Source organism: Lissotriton vulgaris, chromosome 10 (assembly GCF_964263255.1).
Source record: "Lissotriton vulgaris chromosome 10, aLisVul1.2, whole genome shotgun sequence".
Taxonomy (NCBI): Eukaryota; Metazoa; Chordata; class Amphibia; order Caudata; family Salamandridae; genus Lissotriton; species Lissotriton vulgaris.
The window spans coordinates 808039239-808063276 of NC_141698.1; the positions used below are offsets into that span (position 1 = coordinate 808039239).

Sequence of the window (24038 nt, forward strand, 5' to 3'; positions counted from 1 at the left end):
CTTGGCTGTAAAGCAAGCTCTAGTGGTGGGGCGTCTAGGTTCCTTGATAACATTCATGCAATCAGGGGGAAGGTTTAGGTAACCAAACTCTAGGACTTCAGGAGCCAGATCGCTAGGTTGAACTGTGCTGGATCTGGGTGTCTGATCTCTCCACGGCTCTGGGTTAGGAGATATGGAGAGAGGTGTCGTTTTTGGTGCGTGACTACAGATAGTTCCAGTAATGTGGTGTACCACGGTTGTCTGGCCCATGTTGGAGCAACTAGGATGAGGGTCAGTGAGTGTTGCTGCAGTTTGCGCACCGCCAGTGGAATGAGTGGGAGAGGAGGAAAAGCGTACGCAAATCTGCCTGACCAATTCATCCATATTGTATTGCCTTTGGACAATGGGTGTGGATACCTGGCGGCGAAGCTTGGGCATTTGGCATTTTTGTGTGTGGCGAAGAGATCTATCTTTGGGTGCCCCGACAACTGGAAAAATGGTTGAATAACTTGCGGATGAAGTTCCCACTCGTGAGTCTGTTGCGTTTGACGACTTAACAGATCTGCTATAGTGTTGTGGACTCCTGGAACATGTTGGGCTAAGAGAAAAATGTTTTGAGGAATAGCCCATCTCCATATGCTTTGTGCTAGTTTGGAGAGTTGCAGGGAGCGTATTCTGCTCTGCTTTTGTATGTAATACATTGCTGTCATATTGTCCGTGTGGACTAGGACAGCTTTGCCAAGAATGTGTTTCTGGAACAACTTCAGTGCTAGGAATATGGCTCGTAACTCTAGGTGATTGATGTGGAGCAATTTTTGTTGGGGTGTCAATGTGCCCTGCATGGTATGATGAAAAAGTTGAGCTCCCCACCCGGAGAGCGATGCGTTCGCTGTTAGTACAATCTGTGGAACTGGCTCGATGAACGGTTGCCCCTTGGAAAGGTTTTTGGTGTTCCACCACTGCAGAGAGCGATGCGTGCGACCGTCCACCAACACTAGATCAGTAAGTTGACCTTGAGCTTGGTTCCACTGATGTGCTAGACATTCCTGTAGGGGGCACATCTGAAGTCTTGTCTGAGGTACTATGAATATGCAAGATTCCATCATCCCTATGAGTTGCATGAACACTCGAGCTGGAAGAGAGTGTTGCGGCTAAAACCTTGTGACTAGGCTTTGTATGCTTGCTATCCTGGCTGGACTGGGATATGCAAGTGCCTTTGAGGTATTTATTGTAGCCCCGAGGTATTGTTGTATGTGGGACGGTTGTAGGTGAGACTTTGGGTGATTTATGGTAAACCCTAAGTCGTGCAGCAGTTGGATTGTGGCGTAAATGTGGTGTACACACTGATTGTATGACTTGGCTTTAATGAGCCAGTTGTCTAGGTAGGGGTAGACATGAATATGAATATGCTGCCTTCTTAGATGAGTCGCCATTACTGCTAGACACTTGGTGAAGCATTTGGGTGCTGTGGTGACTCCGAATGAGAGAACCTTGAATTGATAATGCTGACCGTTCACTACAAACCTGAGATATTTCCTTTGAGAGGTGTGAAAGTAGGCGTCCTTGATATCTAGAGTGGCAAGGAAATCGCCTTGTGTGAGTAAAGGAAGGACCTGTTGAAGCGTGACCATGTGAAAGTGGTCTGATGTATGTACAGGTTTAGGGGTTTGAGGTCCAGAATGGGACTCAGAGAGCCGTCCTTTTTTAGAATGAGGAAGTACAGGGAGTAAACCCCTGTGTTTTGCTGATGCAGGGGTACCGGTTCTATTGCATGTTTTTGCAGGAGGGAGATTGTAGGAGAGTAGGGTCACCTCACTTTTTGCTTCACTGGTTTTCGACTTAATGTGGCTGTGGGCCTGCTAATCAGACCCACAGCCCAGCTGCTCTCTCTCTAAATTCACTACAATGCACTTTAGGTGCATTACCAATTGGATACTGGGTCACCTTATGAGCCCCTGTACAGTGTACTATAGGTACCCAGGGCATAGGTGCATAGGTGCATCCAAGGCCTACCAGGGGCTGAAGCATGTATTAAGTCACCCCTGGCTGGCCATTCACTTTGACACAACTGGCTGATCACTCAGCTGGGGCAAGGTTGTGTAATCACCCCTTGCTTAGATATAGTATACCTATATCTAACCTTATATCTGGACACATATACACCTATAAGTCACTCCTATGGCAGGCCTTAACAATCCTGAAGGCAGAGTGCTTGGTTTTATGTGAAATGGTGCTCTAGCATGAGCTGAGCCTGTCTGCAGCTTTCGGAACCATGTCCTTATAGCTGTTCTAGGATATAGCCATACCATATACTCTTAAGTGCATTATGAACCTCGCGGTTAAATGCTAACTATGGTTTGGCTTTATAAAAACATGTTGAGTAAGGTGTGGAATACTACCGCCTCGCCAGTCCTGGCGACAGGGGTAGCATTCCACCCTTCTAGAGGGAGAAGACATGTTGTTCCTACTATTCCCGGTTACAGTTAACCAGAGCCTCAGCATCACAAAATGGATGCTTCTGCCACAGATACAAGTCTGACCAGCTACTGCTGGGAGTCCTTCCAGCGAGGGAGGCTTGGACAATAGGTTTCCTGCCTTGGGAGGTGCAGCACCACCCCAGACAGGACTTTGTGTATTGGGACAGGGAGGGCTGAAAGGATTGAGACACTGCCTGGGGCACACAAGGTGTCCCATGCATAGGCCAGTTCAACCCGGTGCTGGGGAACTCCAGCCCCAGCTCTGGCGCGAAACTGGACAAAGGGAAAGGGTTGTAACCGCCCCCTTCCCTGGTCCCACCCATAGGAGGGACCTAGCAGGTAATCCAGCCCCTAAGATTCGTATATAGGTAGGAGCTGAGTCACAGGACTTTAGATTATCCTGACTGAAACTTTGAAACAAAACTCTGGACCTTCATCACTCTACTTTGGAAGAAGACGACTGAAGAATCTCCCTTGTGGTCAAGGAGTGACCACCCTGCACAAGCAGGCACCATCCAACGATCGACAACTTACTTTGCCAACGCCTCCCGCCGGAGCCCGAGCCCAGAGCCTGACAAGAACCGGATTCCCAGACATCCAACAGCCCGATCCAAAGTCCCTGCAAAGCTGAGACCCGTGGAGGCGATGAGAGACGGGGGACCGGCCATCTTGAAAAGTCTGCGACCTGCTAACTGTGCAGCCCCCGAGGCCTCCTCGAAGCTGTGCATTGGGGATTGAGAAGCCCCGAGCAGCATCTGCACCAAAGATCAGCCCTGCACACTTCCAGAGTTCTGCGTGGGGCCCTTTTGCATTTTCTTGTTCAACGCGTCTGCCCGGTCACTTGCCCGTTGGCTAGTGGCCATCTTGGCGACGATTCTGTGAAACTACACTGCTGGTCTGGTTGCTCCTCACTGGCCCTTGCTTCCCTCAAAAGAAGCAGCCCCTCAGACCTTGCTGGTCTGAGTAAGAAGCCTACATCGTATCCTGCGTGGATTGCCTTTGTCAAGGCTTGTTGACTCCAATCTTGAAGCCGACACAGCCGACAGCGAGAGCCTTCTTGGAACAGTCTGTGCCTGCCTCCTGGTAGTCGTCGGCGCCTCCTGGTCCACGTGGCTGCAGAGACAAGCTTTCCATCAGCACCTGATTGCAACGCGATATCACCTGGTTCCATCCTGGTCACTGGCTAGTGACCCAGACTCTGTCCCCTCTGCTTTCAGGTCCTTTACATCTTCGATCCACTTTTGGATCCACCCGGACTCTTCTCTTCTGGCCGCCTGCAGCATCTTTTCTCCAAGGCTCCATAGATCTCCACGACGAAACCCGACACACTTTGGGACCTATGTACCCGCTTCCTGTGGGTTAGGTAACGCGAGTACTACGGTGCTCCTGTAAAGGTTTACACTCCTGGTGTCCTAGTTTCAAGTGGTTAAGTTCTAGTCCAGTCGGAAGACTCTCAAACCTTTAACCTTCCATTTTTACGCACCCATTGACTTCTATGTGTGCACACGTGTGCCTTTAGACACTGCTCACGCATCCCGTGGGCCTCCTGCTCCCTAACCATTGTTAGTCCAGTGTAGCCCCAGCGATTAACAAGGCCCTAGGCCTTACCATTGTTTGTGACGTGGTACTTAAACCACTTTTTTAGTATATGGTTTAGCGGGCCGCCCAGCCCTATCCATATTTGTGCAACTTTTGTATGTTATATTAAGTTACTTGTTATGCGCTTGTGCTTCTGTGCTCATAAAGAGTTCAGGGGATTTCTTTAGCAATAAATACATATATATATTTTGAATATATATCCTGTGTGGTGTCCTTTCATTTGGTATTAAAGGGATTGCATATGGTAAAACAGCTGGCTTCACATGCCTTCTTGAGTTTAGCCTAAGACTGCTTTGTCCATGCTACCTCTAGGATAGCTGGTCTATAAGGTTGACTTTACAACCATCACCATAAGGGTTGTTTGGACTGGTGCAAGGTGCTCACTAGAATAGTGATCATCATATACCAGGCCAACTTCTCACAGAGATGACCTCCTGTTTTAACAGTGATAAGTGTTCTAGTGACATTGGGTGCTGTCTGGGTGGTATGTTTGGGGGTAGAAATGAGTTCTAGACAGTAACCTGTTTGAATGATTTGTCTCACCAACCTGTCTGTGGTGATGTTGCTCCAGACAGGAAGAAACTGCTGTATTCTCCTCCCGACAGGAGTGGAATGGTCCGGGGAAGCGGAGGGAAGTCATTGGGTAGGGGTGGAGGCAGATCGGGTGTTGTTGGTCTTGCCTCTACCTTTGTTGTTGTTGCCTCTGTAGCCTCCTCTTTGGTAACCTCTCATGAATGTAGACTGGGTGGGAGTCTTGTAAGAGGTGGAAGGGTTGTCAGAGGAGTAGCCTCTGGAAGTGCCTTTGTAGGAAGAGCTACAAAAAGCACGTCTGGGAGCTTGCGATTGCAAGGCTCCCATAGATTTGGCTGTATCTGTGTCTTTTTTCATCTTTTCAAGTGATGAATCTACATTAGGTCCAAATAAGTGTTCCTGATTAAATGGCTGGTTTAAAATGGAAGTTTGTACTTACGGTTTAAAACCTGAAATGCGTAGCCAAGCATGTCTACGCAGAAGTACACTTGTGTTGACGGCTCTGGAGGCTGTATCTGCTGGGTTCATAGCGAATGGAGGTGTTCATGATGATCTTTCCCTCTTGTATAAGGTCATTGGCCCTATTCTTATATTTATCTGGTAGGTGCTGCAATAGGGTCTCAAGTTCATCGCAATGTACCCTATCATACCTGGCTACCAAAGCTTGAGTGCTGGCCAGTAGATATCCTCCTGTGGAACATTAGGGGCGTCTGGCGTGTTGCAGTCGTCCCAAGGATGAGGCGAAGAAGGTGGACTATGGTCCCCTAATGGCTCCTCATCCACACCCTCCCTTTCATCATGAGGGTCATCATCGTTCCCTGGTGGAGGAGATCGTATAGGAGAATGGTGTAGTGGGGGAGGTGGGAGAGAAAGTGAGGTGGTGAAGGAGGTGATGGAGAAGGTTGTGGAGAAGGTGGTGGTGAAGGGACCCTAAGGGGAGATGTGGCAATGTCCCTTTTTTTAGGTGGTGGAGCCGGTGCAGGCATATCCAATGGTCTCTTCTTTGAACTCCGGGTGAGCTGACCAGTTTTAGGGTCTTTTAGAAGAGTGTTTTGTCGAGGGTCTAGTGTAAAAAGCTCTTCTGATGGAGGCTGATATTTTGGCACCGACTTTTTCGGTTCGGTAGACTTCGGTACCGACTCCGGAACGGTTTTGTAGTCTTTTGGCTTGGAACGGTAATGTTTTACAGTCTCTGTGGCTCTCTGTGGAACCGGTTGTTTTCTTGGTTCTGAGGTCTTTTTCGGCTCCGAAGGGCGTGGATCCGAACCTTTAGAGAAAAGATTTTTGCTCGGCTCAGAGTGTTTGGTTCGGTGCTTGTAGATTTAGGTGCTGAGTGCTTGGATGTGGAGGCAGCGATCGGCACGGAGGAGGCGGCGGCTTCTTTTTCGGTGCCGGTGACCGGGTTTCGGTACCGGTGGCAGACTCACTCGAGCCTGAGTCGCCTGAAGGCTTAATAGGCTTATTTGCCGTGCCCGGGGCATGAGAAGCAGCTCCTCGGTGTGCACCTGGGCCCGAAGGTGAAGGTGACCGAAGCCTTTTTGGATGGTGTATGGAGGGAGTGAGTGAGGGTCGACGTCTTTACTTACGACCCGCTGCGCAGGAAGGATTTCTTCGACTTCGAAGTCCTATACTTCGGAGCTGCTGCAGAGGGGTGATTGGATTCGCTCCTGTTCAGGTACATCAACGCCCCCCTGGTAGATGTCGTCGGGAATGGATATCGACGAGCGAGCCATTTTCCTTCTAGCCAGACGATCCTGCATGGTCTTCTTGGAGTCGAAAGAGGCGCAGGCTGCACAGTCTCTGGCCTCGTGCTCCGGTGAGAGGCAGAGGTTACACACCTCATGCAGATCGGTGTGGGAAAACTTCAACCCACATGGAGGACACTTTCTGAATGGAGTCCTTTCCATGAGCCAGATGCCAAGGCCCAAGTAGGCCCGAAGGCCCTCGTCGATGATCGGAATCTAGGACGACGACATTGGAGAGATGACCGACGACTTGGATTTTGCGATCGAAAACAACACCGTAAAATGGGCGAAGGATAGCGCGTCAAAAGTAGAATCAGAAACGGTTCCGAACTGGAGCACGAGAACCACATCCCAGCCCGATGGCGGAAAAAAACAATTCGAAGATGGAGCCGATGCCCATGCGCACTATAGTCCAAAGGAGGAGTCACCTATCTCGTGACTTCCAAAGACTTTACCAGGACAACAACAAAGTGCCAACATCCGGGCCCAACACCAGATGGCGATCTATGCACAGTGTGTGATCTGCAGCTCATATGCCTAGAACAGAAAAACACTGCAAAAAAATCAACAGAGAAATGGAATATTCTTAGACTAGTATATCTAGATATTGAATCTTTCATAGTGTTTCTGAAAAGCCCTTTGACTAGGTGTTGTAAAGTGTGACCATATCAAGGTCTGAGAGTACTACTAATACACAGAATTACGTTACCTTACTTTTAATGTGTTTGTTACATAACCAGAACTTAGACGAGGGTTTCAAATACTGTCAATTAACTTTAAAAGGTACAACCAAAATAATGTTTAAAATTGTTAACTTACTCTGCTTCTACCTTTCCCATTTTTTCTGCCACTTTGTTCTGCAAAAGACCAAGTTAAATCATTAAGTAAAACCCCTGTGAAGGAAAAACAGAAATATAACTAAGGTAATATTACTACAGGAGCGCACATTTTCGTTGTAGGAGAAAGTGCTATCCGTGAGTCTGTTAGGTAATGGAGATAAGTTGTACAAAAATGCAATGGCCACGATTTTTATACACATTGAGCAGCCCTTTGAAATTTTTGCTTCTATTAATTTTAAAAACTTTTTATACAAACAAATAAGTGAAGTAAGTTTAAAATACATGGTGAAAATACATGTGGGGTGTGTGGAATTCAATTAACTAAAAACCAGAGCATCTGAAGTGATGTTTCACAACCTTTGACACCCAAGAGATCAGCGGTCTTGGCCTTAGCCCAAGTTCTTCATCTGCTTCCCATCATGTACTAAAGATCAATGAAGGTAAAAAAAAAACAAAAAAAACCTGAAAAGTACTCGGGCACTTACCGCTCTCTTACACGGCTGATGCTTTCATTAAGCTAGACCCAATGATTGCAAGTGAAATGCCAGGGAATGCAATGCAAGCCAGGCACAGCATATGCTACATCTGGCAAACCTCTAACTGATGTGCATAGACAGATGCAGTCCTTTATTGGGTGTCTGAGCAGGGCAGTTTAAGCCACCTCATGAATGTGCAATAGTTAGACTGTACTTTTGGGGTCGTGAGTAGATCATTCCAAAACAGTGCTCTATTACAATAATATACTCGTTTCCATGCTGTTCCGGTGAGCATTCTCTGGTACGCCTTCTTGCTTGATTTGTTTAAAGGATTCAGGTGGGAATATATTAGTATCAAAGGCTTTTGCCTAAGAAAGCCTTTAGACATAGTGCAGAGCGTTTTTCAATCTATTTCAATAAGGGAACATATAGTGATTTTATGGAGGTTTTAATATATTCTACATTCTTTGTTTAGGTGAATTTCAACTACACTCTTTGTAACACATATGTATATCTTCTGGAAATCATCACAACAAACTCGACCCCTCGTTCTAATGACATATTCCTTGGCGACCTTCATCTCCATTGGGAAAACCCCCTAGACAAGCAGGTCAACGCCCGCAAAATCTTCCTAACAGACCACTTTCTGATGCAAGGCATCTCAAAGCCCACTAACTCCAAAGGAACTACACTTGACTGGATAAAGAGAAAATGATTGAATCTATCTCGATCACCCCTTGTGATTGGTCAGATCATCACATTATTACTTTCCAAATCTCCTTCACCAAAACTTACTCACAGCAACTCAAAACCAAACACTGGATAAGAGACATGAATAATCTCAACTGGATCAACCTAGCTTCCCACTGTGAGAATACTATCACTCCTCCTAATAACATGTCTGACGTTAAAGACCTCACTGCTCACTATAACTCCACGATGATCAAAGTCTTTGACCAAGTAGCCCCACCAAACCTCAAAAGGATACCGAATAAAGACAAATACCCATGGATCAACGGAGCCCTGAATGAAGAGAAGCATAAACTCAGAGTAAATGAATGGAAATGAAGGCAACATCCTTACCCCCTCCAACTCAAACTACTTCGGATATCTAGAAACTCTAATAAAAAAAGCATTCTACAATCAAAAAAAACTTCACCAGATCAGAACTAGACAATGCCAAAAACAGCCCAAAGAAACTCTTTGAAATGCTAAAACAACAATCTAACAAATAGGTCAAAACTACACTCTTGACTTCGACTTCACAGCTTAGCAGTGAAGAATTTTCATCATTCTTCACAGCAAAAACCAACTCACTCCAACTCGAGTTAAGGACGTCAGCAACTATCTCAACCGCCCCAAAAAACACACAAGCTGAAAAACCCTAAACAACTCTATCTACCTCTGCCAAAGAATAACTTTCACTGGTCTACCTTCAAACTGCACAATCCCAGTGACATCACAAAAACATTCATTATCAAACCCAACAACCACTTCAATGACCCTGTCCCCTCAAACTGCCTCCCCCATATCTACCATATCACCCCTCCTCTGTGGACTAAAATCATCGATGCCTCACTAGCGCATGGTCAAATCCCAGATTGCCTAAAAACTGGTCAAGTCACCCCTATCCTAAAACAACTGACAGCAAACAGCTCCGACCCTAACAATTTCCGACCTACAACTAACATTCCCATGCTTACCAAGGTCTTGCAAAAATGTGTTCAGCAACAACTGAACCATCACATCTCGAATTTCAAACTACTAAACTACTGCCAATCTGGTTTTAGACCCAGCCACAGCACAGAAACAGCCCTTCTGCACATCGTAGACGATGCCCTCCTCGCTCTTGACCATAATACAACCTACCTACTAGTCTTGCTCGACCTCTCATCAGCCTTCGACACGGTCGATCACGACAAAATACTAAGAAGACTGAAAATGAGGATGGGTTTATCGGGCATAATCCTTCAATGGTTCAAATCTTTTTGGGAAACCAGAACATAATCATTCATGCTAAACAAAAATCTCTCCCCCTCTTCACCCAACCTTCTAGGAATACCACAAGGCTCAACCCTATCCCCGCACTATTCAACCTCTATGTCGAACCTCTAACCGATCTGTTACAGCAGGCGAATAGCTCATACCACATGTACGTGGACGACACTCAACTGTACATCAAGATCTCCTCAGTGGAAGAGATAAAAATGATGAATCAAGCTCTCGAAAAGACCGTCCAATGGCCAACGAACAAATTCCTCAAGCTAAACTCACAAAAAACTGAATTTCTCTTAATTACACCCCCTAAAAACTCTCTGGAGATAAAAGAATGGACCAAGATGATCACTGCTCTTAACTGCACACCGACTCTGGTGGACTCCACCAAATCGCTTGGAATTACACTGGATAAAAACCTTTACATGCAAACACAAATCAACCTGTTGGCTAAAAATACCCATTTTCACCTCAGTTATCTCAGAAAAATGAAACCGTTCATTGAAAAGCACGACCTCAAAACGGCAGTGCAGGCCTTGGTCATCGTGAGGTTAGAGTACAGATGGACCACACTTGCCGGGCTTCCCAAAATCTCAACAGTCCCTCTAAAAGACTGTCTCAATGCAGCAGCACGACTCCTAGCAGGATCAAGAAAATTTGACCACATCTCGCCACTCCTAAAGGCACTCAACTGGCTTCCCTATGAAGCTAGAATCCACCTAAAGATTTCTTACCCTACCCATAAAGCCCTACACTACAATACCCCACAGTAACTATCCCAAAAACGGTACCTGATCTGGAGGAAACAGACATTCAAGGAGCTCCGACAATCTACTCCTGAAACCCTCTTATTTCAGCAAGAAGAAAACATCTGACAGAGCCTTCTCCGGAGAAGCACCAATATATGGAACTCGCTACTGCCGTACATCAGAAAAATCTCTTCCACACCACTATTCAAAAGGGAAGCAAAATCTTTCCCGATGTGCAAATTCCTCCCCTAACTCGGCACATTCCTCACCATATGGAACCTCACCTCCACACCAGCTCTCACTGAATTGCATGGAACTGAACCAGTCTAAGACTTCAAATTTGTCCCGCCACGCCTCTTAATGACATTGTCGCCCCGTTGTATTACACACGCCCAAACTTGTTCCTACTACTCAGAACAAATCGTCTCCCTTTTAGGTCTCGCCTATGCAGCTCGCATGCGCTGCAAAGGCAAAAATACCTTTTGGGATCGCTTTGACTTTACAGCCAAGCACATGCACGTGTTCCATTGCCTTCAGTGGCAACGCGTGCAGGTCAGGAGATTCACTTGCGGGAGCTCGCGCCTCCAAATGGCAGCAATTATCGCTCCCGGAAATGAATCTCGCAGCCCCCCACCTCCCCTCTGCTGCCACGCGGATAAGACCTTTCAGTGCCCTGGGCGTGACGCTGCCTGCAGCCCGGGCAAGTCTTCAAGGGTAGCACGACTACTGACGTAATAGGTCACAAACACCGCTAACCTGCAACTAAAGGGGGTTGTGCAACTTCCTTTCCCCAGCCTAGGTGAAGATTCTGCCTTGTAATGTAATGTAAAATTTTATTTATATCGCGCAGCAATCGCTCCAATGGAGCATCTAGGCGCTACCTCCGGCAAATTACCAGATGACAAAGTGACTCAGAGTTGGACCAAAAACAGAGGCAAGCATCAAACTAGAGTTCTGGCTATGCTATCTTGCAGTTTAAATATCCAAGTTTTTAATTCTTTGCGGAACTCTGTTTCTTTATCCAGAGTTCTCAGGGCAAGAGGCAGAGTATTCCAAGCCTTTGCACCCAGTACTGCCAGGGACTTTCCTCCACGGGTTTTTAAACGAAACCTAGGAATCACCAGAGTATTGGAATTTGATGATCGTAGGCTTCTGGTTGGGCAGTATCTCTTGAATTTTTTCTGTAGATATAATGGTTCTGTTTTGTGCATTGCTCGAAATGTTATAATCAAAACCTTGAACAGGATCCTTTTTACAATGGGAAGCCAATGAAGAGCTTTTAATGCCCCTGAGGCTGACGATCTTTTTGGCCATTTTAGCACCAATCTGGCAGCAGCGGCTTTTGTGTGACAGAGTGCCCTGAGACAAGAGCAAGGGAAAGATTAAATGAAAACTCGATCATGGGTAGGAAAGCACCGTTTGTCCAGTGGCTGGTAGCTTTGCTAACATTTGTTTCCGTTCCCCCCAGATTGAACACCTGATGATGCTATTAATAGGTTACAGCACAGCTCTCGTTCGTTATGCTCTGCTCAAGTCCCTATAAGAGGTGCGTGTGCTATACATTAATCCTACTGGCAGGCCTTCTTTCCACTGCTGAGCTCGGAGGTGCCCTGGTGACTGGCAGTATCAAGGCCTTGGCCTGCAGGATGGTTTGAGCTGGAGAGTCACGTCGCCCATGCGGTGGAAGCGGCGGCTGCAGCCATATTTCAGGAGGGGAGCCTGTGACTGCTTTACTAAGCAGTGTGCAGGATACAGCTTTGGAAAGGGACTCCCTCGCTGCAGATTTGACGCCACAGGCTCTGCATGTGAGGCGTACCTCCCTTGCTGTGTGAGGTGGAAATGAAAACACGACCCCACATCTAAAGCATGGGCAATGCTTAGTCGAGTTATTCACCGGAACACCGGATTTGGGTCAGGTTGTCCTACCTCGCTCACTTGTTCCCTCGTTTATCTCCCTCCTTCAGTTTCATGTTCCCTCTTTCACACATACTTCCATTATGTTTCCTATTCCCTCTCACCTGCAATGACCTTACCAATCGCCTGGTCCCCCCTACCCTATTTCCTGATTCCTCCTCCTTCTCCCCGGATCCTCAGCCCCCTCGTCTGTTCCATCGATCCCTCTCCTGTTCCCTTCTGCCCTCCCACCATCATTCCCACTCCAGTTAATTCCTTCCCTGTCCTCAGTCCCTGACTATCCTATTTCCTCCTCCTTTATTTCCTCTGCTATTCATTCCTTTTGTTCTCTATTTCCTCCATTCCTCCATTGTTCGCTCTTTCCATTCTGTTCCCTCCTTCTCTCCTATTCCATCCTTGCATCGAGCGTCCATTGCTTTCTTCTGTTCCTCCCTAGTCTCTCTTGATCACTCATGCCTTCTGTCCCCCCTTCTTGCCTCTAACATTCCCTCCTTTCCTCTCTCTCTCCTGTGCCGCCCATTCACTGTATGCAGCTCCTGTTCTCTCTTTCCATCTCACATTCTCTCCTTTTCAATCTCACGTACCCCTTTCACCTTCTCCTGTTCCTTCCTCTTTTTCTTCTCCCTCTTCTGTCTCCTGTTCCCTTCTTCTCTCTCCTGTTTCTTCTTTCCTTTCTCCTTGCTTGCTCCCAGAGTGCCATTAAACAGGCCTGTAAATCTTGTTCTTATCTAGTTATTTTGTCTGACTTCAAAGTGAGAGGAATTCACGGTTTTGCTTGCCCAGCCCCCCAAACCTATCCGTTCGGGTATGAGCCATTCCCCAACCCTCATTGCTGCTAGTTTTAATTACTGGTGCTCATCACAACCAGCCTCTGATGCACCCTTCGCTCTTCCGTGTCTGCCTTAAAGAGACACAAGCTGACAAGCACTTCTGTTGTAAAAGCCCCGGATTGCCTCTGTGTGCTAGACACCTCAGTCTGCTCGCAACACCTTGCCTCTGAGATTGTAAATTACAGGACTGTGGCTGTCCTCCCTCCAAACCAATAACCGGGGTAGGCCATTGCAGGCTTTTCTCAATCCTCACACCCTCCGGCTCCCGATCACTCTTGTACCATGTCCAATGTTGTCTTGCCTGTGTGACTGACCCTCGCCGGAATTGGTGTGTCAGCAGTGACCAAATATGAATAACACTGCACCCACTCACAAACAAACAAACAAATAAAAACAAACAAACAAAAACAAACAAACAAAAACACACACACACACACACACACACACCGCCGCCCCCCCCATGCATCAGTGTGGTTGCACATAACACATGCACACTCAGATACAAATGTAGAAGCACACACATCACTACGCATACACCTACATATCACTGCGGAGGAACTGTATATGTACACACACAAATTACTAAATGAGGTGCAAAGTCCTCTGCAGGATGCATTGGTATCACTTCCTGAGGACGCTCAGGGGTCAGCACCAACTCTGGGGGGCAGCCTGTAATATCGACTCGGGGGTGTTGGAGGTAACAGCGTGGCAGCACTGATTTCAGCTTTGTGGGTTACGTCACCAAACCTGAGAGTGATTGTAAAAAGGTAGGAATGCTACCACCTACTGCGAGGTGCACCACACTGCTCTCTATGCTGCTGCACACTGTGTTGTTGTCCATATCATTTGTTTTCTATCAGCACGTGTCTTGGCCCTTCCAATACTGGAACGCTTAGGCCTTAGCTAAGCAGCTGTTTTGTTCCCGACTACTTCTGTCTGTAATTGCATTGTTCTATGCATGATGTTGTTGCACCAAGGATATTGTGCTGCATAACTAAATACTCATAAGGTCCCAAAAGCGAGACCTATTGGCTATGCCAATGCTTACTTGTGTCTGCTGCCTGCTAAACGTTTTTACAAATATGTTGATACCTTGTCTGCTCGGTCTGTGCAAAATGTTTCTACAATTACCATGTTTCTTTGTAAAGCGCTCTGATACCCTTTTCTGGGTCTTGTTCGCGCTACAGAAAACTCTAAAAATAAATCTTAACTATTGAATGTTTTTCTGTCCAAGTGGTTTACCACTTTGAAAACTGCTTTATGTTTGCATATTTTTAGCGAACATGGTTATTGTTGTTTCAATATGCATACTTCTGCCGCGTGTCCGGGTTACTTTGAGATTCTTTCTTTGTTTAGGTACAAGTGTGCATGCTTTTTGACACACAAGCTTGTTGAACAAGTTCAATGACGATATTTCTGGTAGATACTCTACAGCATATTCCTCTCCTTCCACAGGCTATCCGACTGGATCCAGAAACATTTAGACCAGTAATACTGCATGACGATAGGCAGTGTCAAGTGGTGATATGCCAACGCTGCTCTGCTCCAGAATCGATTAGCACAGCTGGACATAAATGCCACCCATGCACACTGAAGTAATTTGCCTTCTTAGGTGCAATGTGCACCGGTGGCGAGATTCTCCACCCTGGCATGTAGAGACACCACCATGTGGGAACCTACCAGAGAAATTCCTTAGGCGGTCTCGCGATTTCCATGAGCGTTGAGACTCCTGGCAAAGGTCCCAAGACCCCAACATGTCCTGCTGGTTTCACTACCACATGCTGGCGCTATTGTCCATGAGCACCTTCACCAGCCTTCCTCTGATGGTCAGTAGGAAGGCCTTAAATGCCAAGCTAATCGCCTTGAACTACACAAAACTGATGTGGGGTCAGGCTTCTGACAGAGACCAAAAGCCTTTGATCTCTACTTTTCCTAGATGGCGTCCCCAGCTCAGACTCAATGCATCCGTCACCACTGCCAAATCTGGGGCAGGTAAGGAGAGGTGCCTGCCACTGACCTACTCGCAGCTCACCAGACACCGTGCATGAGCGAAACCTGGATACATTCAGCTAAATCCCCAAGGAGCTGTGCCCAATGGGATTTCAGTTTCCACTGCAGAGCCTGCGTATGCCATCTGGCATGTTCCACCAGCATGAAGGAGGAAGTCAAAAATCCCAGGAGGCTCAGGATCATTCACACGGAGACCCAGGAAACATTGCAATAAGCCTAAATACCCTTGATTCACCATGCTGGGAGAACAGCATGAAACAGTACTGTATCCAGATGAAAGGGAGCATCTGCAAAGGAGTCGGCGGTGAGTTCAGCATGTTGATAGTGAACCCCAACAATATTAGGTTTGCCATAGTCTGAAGGTGGTTGTCTATTACCTGGGAGAAGCACGTCTTCAACAGCCAGTTGTCAAGATAGGAGAAACTGGTAAGCCCAGAACCTCTGAAGGTGTGCTGCGACTACTGCCATCACTTTTGTAACTACCCAAGAGGCACTTGTGAAGCCAAAATGGAGCACTGTGAACTGAATATGCTCCTGGTCCACTGGGAACCCCGTGTAGCACCTGTGGGCCTATAGGACGGGGATATGGAAATAAGAGTCTGGCACATCCAGCACCACCATCCAGTGCCCAAGGTCTAAGGCAGAAAGGACCTGGGCTAGCATGACCATCTTGAATTTGTCATTCTACAGGAAGGTGTTGAGACGGAGTAGATCTAAAATAGGGTGCAGGCCTCCATCCTTCTTCGGCACTAGGAAATAACAGAAGTAGCCCCTGTAGGAAGCTGGCTAAATATGTAGTGTGACAAAGTAGGGGTGCTGGTCACGTTGGTAGCCTCAAGTGCTTCATGTTAAAGTCTATGAGCAAGTATGTGTAAAAGCAATGCTGCCCGTGAGGACAAGTCTGGCGGAACCCAATGGTGGGCTCGGCTCTTGAGGGTCGCTGGAGCAAGGGGACAGAGTCCGTTTCCTTGAACTTGGGCTGTGGGGCTTGGGTGCAGAGCTTTTTTGGCAGGCAGGTCTCTTGAGTTAGAGGCTCTTACTTCTTGGGTTGACCTGAAGAGAGGAAGAAAACAAGATTGCAGGGTCACTCTCGGTGAGGCTCTCGTCCGTCCTGAAGTCCCTCGTCGGCAAGTGGTCGGTTGGTGGCATCTAGACTGAACATGCAACAAGTCTTGGTTGCTGTAAGTGCTTCGGTACCCAGAGTATTGATGCGGAGAGGATCTTGGAGGGCCTGGTGTTTCCAAATGTGGCAGTGAGATGGATTTGACCTCCTGGAACCACTGTGACCTCTTCCTGGCATGATGCACCCTCAGTAGACCTGATGGTCAGCAAGACGATGTACTGTAAAGGAGCATTCGGTGTCTGCAGCTGCAGGTGAGTGGCTTCTCCAACCCAAGGGAGATGCGGCTTGGTTGTCAAAGTACTGGACAGTGCTCAAAGAGTTTGGGGAGGCTATTCAGCTGAAGGACGAGTTGTTTCGTGCAATTGTCAGGAGAGCAGCAGCCAGTCAGGGTTTGGCACCAGTTTCAGTGCTCTACCACAGTTCTTGCATTGTTGGCTCTTCTTTGTCCTCTTCTGTTCCCAGGTAGACTAATTTGAGTTCCTGGTGTCAGGCGACCACCTAAATATTGAATTTAGGGGCTTTAAGGGAAGTGTAAGGTACTAGCCAATGGGCTACTCATCTCTGGAGTGACTGCACCCCCTATAAGACCAATTCCCGTGGAGAGTGATCCTGACCCTGAGTTACTACTTACACAACATTCAAAATGGTGAAACTCTTCTTCAGCTGTACACTTCAGGTGGCCCATATGAGGTGTGTCCTTGGCCTGGAAGTGTGACAGGCCTATCTAATTTCCACCTGCTCTGGTACCAAATGGGCAGCAGGCCAGGGGGTGGCGTTGTCCAGGTCTTGGGAGAAGCTGTTGTCGCATATCAAAGCAGGCAGAGACTTTAAAGCTTCATCCTTGACATGCTAAATCACTAACCATTCTGCTTGAGGAAGTGTGAGCACCTTCCTCCAGATCAGTCATTGTTCCTGGACTCAGAGCTCGGGCTCTCACCTGCAAGCGGTAAGAAACTCGTCTGCTGTGGCAGGCTGGAAGATACCAGTGAGCCAGCACACTAGAGAAATGGTAGGGTGCTCAAGTCCTTGCCAATTGAATTACAATTGAACAGGTCTATTAAGGTGAAAGAACACAGGCACTGGAGCCTGGTTAGAAGGCTTCAGTGCACTGTCAGTCGATTAAGCAGTATCTAGTAGTTCAAATGGAGGCACAAAGTAGGGGTGGGTGGAGAAACATCTGCAGCGAAGTTCAGCTTCCGACAACACCTAGTTCTAGCTTACGATGTTGGGACCCTCTATGGCCCCTTTAGTCATAAGAGAGTGCAATTCCTGTTGCAGAAAGGACAGCCGGTCCTCTGTCAGCCACCCTGATGGTGGCGGAAGATGTGGTGGGTTAGAAAGAAATGGGAGGGCGTTCCCCGATGGAGAATTTGGAGGATAATTTGTCTGACGGGATAGCTGCCTTCCCTGAAAAGGAGGGCAGAAGAGAGAGAGAGAGAGGGGTAGAGAGAGAGGGGGGGGGGAGGGGAGAGAGAGAGAGAGAGAAAGATAGAAAACACACTGAACAAGTTAGTTACCTTTGGGAACGCACTTTCTGGATCTACCAGCTCTCTAACAGATTACACATCTTGATTATTCCCCAAGAGTCCGACTGGATCTGGAAAATCTTCAGCATAGGCGGCATCGTGTGGCTCTGTGACAACTTAATTCTGCTCCAGAATGATAGATCACAGCTATATATTAGCTTCATCCTTGCATGCCGATGTAAGTTGCTTTCTTAGGCTGTCTGAAACCCCATACACAGAGAACAATAGCAAATTGACCTTGATTAGTGTGCAGATCTCTAAACGTGGAACCTTATTAGATGGAAAAAGAGCCCAGCTCACATAACAGGAGGTTCAGTGAAGAATCTGTGGAGTATCTACCAGAAGCAATGTTACTAAGTTCTTCAGATAGATACTTCTATCTGCACTGCAGATTCTTCACCTTTTACATAGATACAAAACCAGTACCTCACAGGTGGAGGACCTGGTACCTGGCTCAAACTAAAGAGTACAGCAGGCCTGAGCAGTCAAAGTGCCCATCTGGATGGACCTAGCTGTCCATAGGGTAGTGCATCGTAAACTTGTTGAGTGACACCCACCTTCCAGCCTGGTAGATGTCAAACACAGGAACTCTGTTTGCCAACACAATGGTAGCAGCCTTGGTTCTGATGGATTAAGCCTGTAAGACTTTTGGGGATTGCTTCTTGGCCATTGCATAGCAGATTTTGATGCAGAGCATAATATAACTAGAAATTGTCCTCTTTTGCACGGCCTCGTCTTTTTCCACCCTTATAAATCTAATGTAGAACTGATTCTCCACATGATGCTCTCTGGTATGATCGGTATAAAAGCTAAGAGGTCTTTTAGGATCCAAACAATGGAGTCTCTCCTCCAGTTCAGAGGAGCGAAGCAGAGTGGAAGATAATACTTTGACCAACATGAAACGGAGTCACTACTTTTGGAAGAAAGGAGACTCTGGTTCTCAGAATCAGTTTATCTGGGAAGAATGTGGTGTATGACGGGTTGGTGGAGAGAACTTGTAGTTTGCTCACCAGCCGCAAGGTTATTAGGGCGACGAGAAAAACAGTCTTGACGGTGAGAAAAGACAATGTACAGCTATGCAACGATTCAAAGGGAGTACACATTTAGGAATGGGAGGACTAAATAGAGGTCTCACGGAGGCACAATGAAAAGCGTGGGTTGACACATATGTTGTAAACTTTTTTTAAACTGCATCACAGGACAAGTTACTTACCTCCGGTAACGCCAAGGTAAGTAACTTGTCTATCTGATAGAGACATCTAACCGCAGATTCCTTAACTTTGAACAGATACTCAAGCAATCCCATCCCCGGAGGAGGGACTGTGGAACAGTTCAGACAAGAAAATCCGGTAAAATAGAACAACCAAAGAGGCCCTCTCTGAGAACCTGGGAATCCAGCCAGTACTGTCCGGAAAACGTGTGAAGAGATGACCACGTGGCAGCTTGGCATATATCCGAAACATCACACTGGAGAGCCATGGTAGCAGCTTTTGCCCTGGTGGAATGGGCCCTAAGCCCTTCAGGAGGCTTCTTCTTCGCTAAAGCGTAACAAAGTTTTATGCAAGGAATAACCCATTGGGATATAGCCCTCTTCTGGATAGCACAGCCTCTCTTTGCGCCCACGTACCCAATAAAGAGTTGGTCATCCACCCGGAACTCTTTTGTTCGATCAAGGTAGAACAACAACGCTCTTTTTGGGTCCATACGGTGAAAATGTTCTTCTTCCTTGGAAGGGTGAGGAGGCGCATAGAAAGTGGGCATGGTAACCGACTGTCCCTGATGGAAGGGTGTTCCCACCTTAGGAAGAAAAGATGGCCTAGTCCGAGTACTACCTTATCCGGAAAGGTAGTCAGGTAAGGAGGCTTTAACGAAAGAGCCGTAGTTCACTGACTCTCCTGGCAGAGGTTATTGCCACCAAAAAAGGGGTCTTGATGGTGAGCAACCGCAAAGAACAGGTATGCAGTGACTCAAATGGTGCACACATCAAAAAAGTGAGCACCAAATTAAGGTCCCAATGTCGAATGATTAAAGGTAACGGGGGAAACAAATGGGTTAGCCCCTTCAAAAATCTTTGCACAATAGGAGATTTGAACAAAGATGGCTGATCAGTCAGCCGAAGAAAATAAGAAAGGGCCAAAAGGAAGCCCTTCAAAGTGCCCAGAGCAGAGCCCTGCTGGGTCAAAGAAAACATTAAGAGAAGGACTTCAGATAAGGAAGAGGATAAAGGGTCAATAGACTGGTCTGTACAATATTTACAAAACTTGTTCCATCGGCAGGCGTATATTAATTTTGTAGACAGTAGAGACTTAGCCTCCAACTTCTCAAACTGTATGCTAAGGATAGCATCATGGATGAACGCCAACTGCCTCCGTTTAAACGGAGATAAAACAGAGGTATTGATTGTAGGGAAGAATCCCACCGTCTAGTCACACTCCTGGTGGCCTAGCGAGTTGGGAGAACTACCTGTGCCTGCAGAGAAGGTGAAGAACCTCGGAGTCATGCTTGACCCAAATCTCTCAGGTAGAGCCCAGGTAAACAAAGTGACAAGTAAATGCTACAGCACCCTTAAAGTGCTGCGCAAAGTACTTGACCTTCTGCCGATTGAAGCGAGAAAAACCATAGTCCATGCCCTAATATCTCCCCATCTGGACTATGGTAATGTACTCTTACTGGGGCTCAATCAAAAGAGCCTGCACCAGTTACAATGCATACAAAATTCTGCAGCGCGACTGGTGCTCGGTCTCCCCCGCAGAGCATCGACAAAAAATGCGCTGGCCAAGCTTCACTGGCTCCCTGTTAAAGAAAGAATAATATTCAAAACTCTATGCTACACACATCGCATTGCCCAAAATAAAGGCCCTAGCTATCTAAGGGGCCTCATTACCATCCACAGGCCGATCAAAAATCTTAGATCAGCGGGCACGATGCTATTCAAAATCCCTCGCATCAACAAAGCTAAGATGGGAGGAAAATCCTTCCGCTATTTAGCCACCAAACTCTGGAATGCCTTGCCAATTCAGCTACGTATGGAGCCATCCGAAACAAGGTTCAGAGCCAGACTCAAAACTCACCTATTTCCCAAAAACTAATCCCAGTTCGCCCGACCTTTTCCTCTAGATGGTTTGCATTTGCAGTCAGCGCGGGGACACACAGTTTTGTGCAGCCAGGCGCTTAATAAATGCTTATTATTATTAGAGGGACGCCTGGCTATGAGAAACTCACAGATTTCAGGAGGAAGGCCAAAAGCTATCAACTGTCGCCGCTCAAGCTCCACGAAAGGAGGTGGAGAGTGGACAGGTTTGGGTCGAGGACCCTCCCCGGCTGCTGTGACAGAAGATCCTCCCAAACGGTCGGCCTGACTGGAGGATCGATGCTCATGTCTAGAAGCTCAGGATACTACACTCTCCGTGCCCAGTCTGGAGCCACAAGAATAACTTGTGCTGGGTCGCTCCTTCTCTTCTTGAGCACTCTGGGCATAAGTGGTATGGGCGGAAAGGCGTATAGGAGGCCTGAGCTCCACTCGTAACGAAAAGCGTCACCGAGCCAGTGCCGCCTTGGAAACTCCAACGCGCAAAACAGACATTGCGCGTTCTCTTCGGAGGCTAAGCAAGGCTCCCCCCGCCGCTGAAAGAGACCTTGTGCCACCTCCGGATGAAGACGCCATTAGTTATCCGCAAGGCACCTTTGACTGAGCTTGTCTGCCCTGGCGTTCAAAGAACCGGCCAGGTGTTGAACCACCAGGGAAATGCCCTGATGTTCCAGCCAAATCCAGAGATGCAGGGCCTCTTGACAGTGTTCACGACCCCACTCCGCTCTGTTTGTTGCAGTAACACATGGCGGTAGTGTGGTCTATGAACAATTGAACTAGCCTTCCCTTTATTGACGGCAAAAAGGCTTTCAGTGCCAGTCTGCTCGCACGAAGCTCCAGCAGGTTGATATGGAGCTTGGCTTCTGCCGGAGACCAGAGTCCTCTGATCTCCACCTCCCCCAGACGGCCACCCCATCCCAGAAGGGACGCATTCGTCACTACTTTGAGATCTGAGTGGGGAAGGGAGAGGGTTCTGCTGTTGACCCACTCACGGTCCCGTCCGTCACCACTGCAGATCTTTCGCAGTGCCCTCTAAAATCTGAACCAGGTCAGTGAGATTTGCTCGATACTGTGCCCATTGGAACTTCAGGCCCCCCTGCAGACCCGCATGTGCCACCGTGCATGGGTCACTAGCAGGATGTAGGAGGCCATGAGGCCCAACAACCTCAGAGTCAGTCTCACCAAAACCCAGGATAGAGGCTGAAACATCAGTATAATAACCTGAATATCCTGGACTCTCAGTTCAGGAGGATAGGGCCGAAACTGCACTGTGTCCAGAACCGCTCCAATGAAAGGAAACAAATGAGAGGGAGTCCGGTGCAATTTCGGCACGATGATAGTGAAACTCAACGAATGCAAGAGATTCGCAGTCGTCTGGAGGTGGGAAGACAACTGCTTGGGATGAGCCCGCCATAAGCAACCAGTAGTCGAGATAGGGGAAGACTGGAACCCCAGATTTCCGCTGATGAGCTCGACCACTGCCATCACCTTTGTGAACACCGGAGGGGCACTGGTGAAGCCAAAGGGGAGCACCATGAACTAAAAGTGCTCGTGGCCCACCGTGAACCATAGGTAGTGATGAAGGGCAGGTAGGATGGGAATATGGACGAAGGCATCCTGCAAGCCCAGCGCTACCATCCAGTCTCCTAGGTCCAGGCCAGACGGGACCTGAGCAAGGGTGAGGATCTTTAATTTCTACATTTTGAGGATGAAATTGAGGGTTCTGAGGTCTAGGATAGGACCTAGGCCTCCGTCCTTCTTGGGGACTAGGAAGTAGCGTGAATAGCAACCACTGCCTGTGATAAGTTGGCCTGATATATGATGCTCACTAGTTCTAGTGATCACCTTGTATCAGTCCAAACAACCCTTATGGTGATTGGTTGTAAGTCAACCTTATAGACCAGCTATCCTAATGGTAGCATGGACAAAGCAGTCTTAGGCTAAACTCTTTTGGCATGTGAAGCCAGCTGTTTTACCACATATAACCCCTTGAATACCAGATGAAAGGACACCACAAAGGTTGTTATGAAAATAAACAATATATTTATTACTAACAAAACACCTCTGAACTCTTTATGAGATCAGAGGGCTAAGCACATAACAATACTCTTCAGAAAAATACAGTAAGTCGCACAAATTACAATGGTGCCCTAGGGGAACGTCAAACCATATACTAAGTAAATGGTATAAGTAGAACAATAGGAGAAATGAGGATGCCCAGAGGCTGTAGAATCGCTGGGGCTACACTACCCTAACCTTAGGTAAGGAGCAGGAGGCCCACGGGACGCGTGTGCATTGTTGGAACACACACGCGGGTTTCAATGCAAAGTCAATGGGCATGAACAAATTACGAAATAGGTAAGTAAAGACAGTTCCGACTGGTTGACACTGAAACTACAGGATATCTGGACACTAGGAGAGTCAATCTACCTATGAGCACCGAAATGCTCTCGTTACCTCACCCACAGGCTGCGGGTGCATAGGTGTGAAAGTGTGTCGGGTTTCCGCGTTGAAGTCAATGGAGCCTTGGAGAAAGATGCTGCAGGCGACCAGGAGGAAGATGTACGGAATGATCCAAGGGCGGATCGAGGAAGATGGAGAACTGAAAGCAGAGGGGACAATGTTCACAGTCACTAGCCAGTGACTGGAGTGGAGCCAGGAAGGAACCAGATGATGTCGTCGCGATCAGGTGAAGAGGTGACACTTGACTCTGCAGCCACGTGAACCAGGAGGTGTCTTCGACGACCAGGATGGAGGCACGAGCTGTCCCACGCAGGCTCTCGCTGTCGGCGGTGTCGGTTCCGGGATCGGAGTCAACAGGCCTTAGAAAAGGCAACCCACGCGGTGAGTGAAGATGGCGTCTGGTGCGGACCAGAAGGGTCCGAGGTACTTCTCTTTTGGAAGGAAGCAAGGGCCAGTCTGGAGCAACCAGACCAGCAGTGTAGATTTCAAAGTTCGTCGTCTAGGAGGCCACAAGCCAGCCGGCAAGTAACCAGACAACGCGTCGAGCAGCAACCAGGCAGAAGGGCCCCACGCAGATCTCGAGGAGGCTGGAGGGCTGGTCTTTGGTGCAGGAGCTGCTCGGAGCTGGGGCTTCTTAATCCCCAAAGCACTTTCTCGAGGGTGCCTGAGAGGTCGTGCTGGAAGCGAAGTGCAG

The 24038-nt window shown here is 47.7% G+C and overlaps 1 protein-coding gene across 1 annotated transcript in view; it reads right to left on the reverse strand.

The window, feature by feature from the left end:
- Positions 1-24038, reverse strand: part of KIF15 (kinesin family member 15) — a 927627-nt gene that overhangs the window by 107707 nt on the left and 795882 nt on the right. The window contains exon 32 of the mRNA XM_086941724.1: positions 7151-7188. Within this exon, the coding sequence (XP_086797850.1) occupies positions 7151-7188 (38 nt within the window). The remainder of the gene's footprint in view (positions 1-7150; positions 7189-24038) is intronic.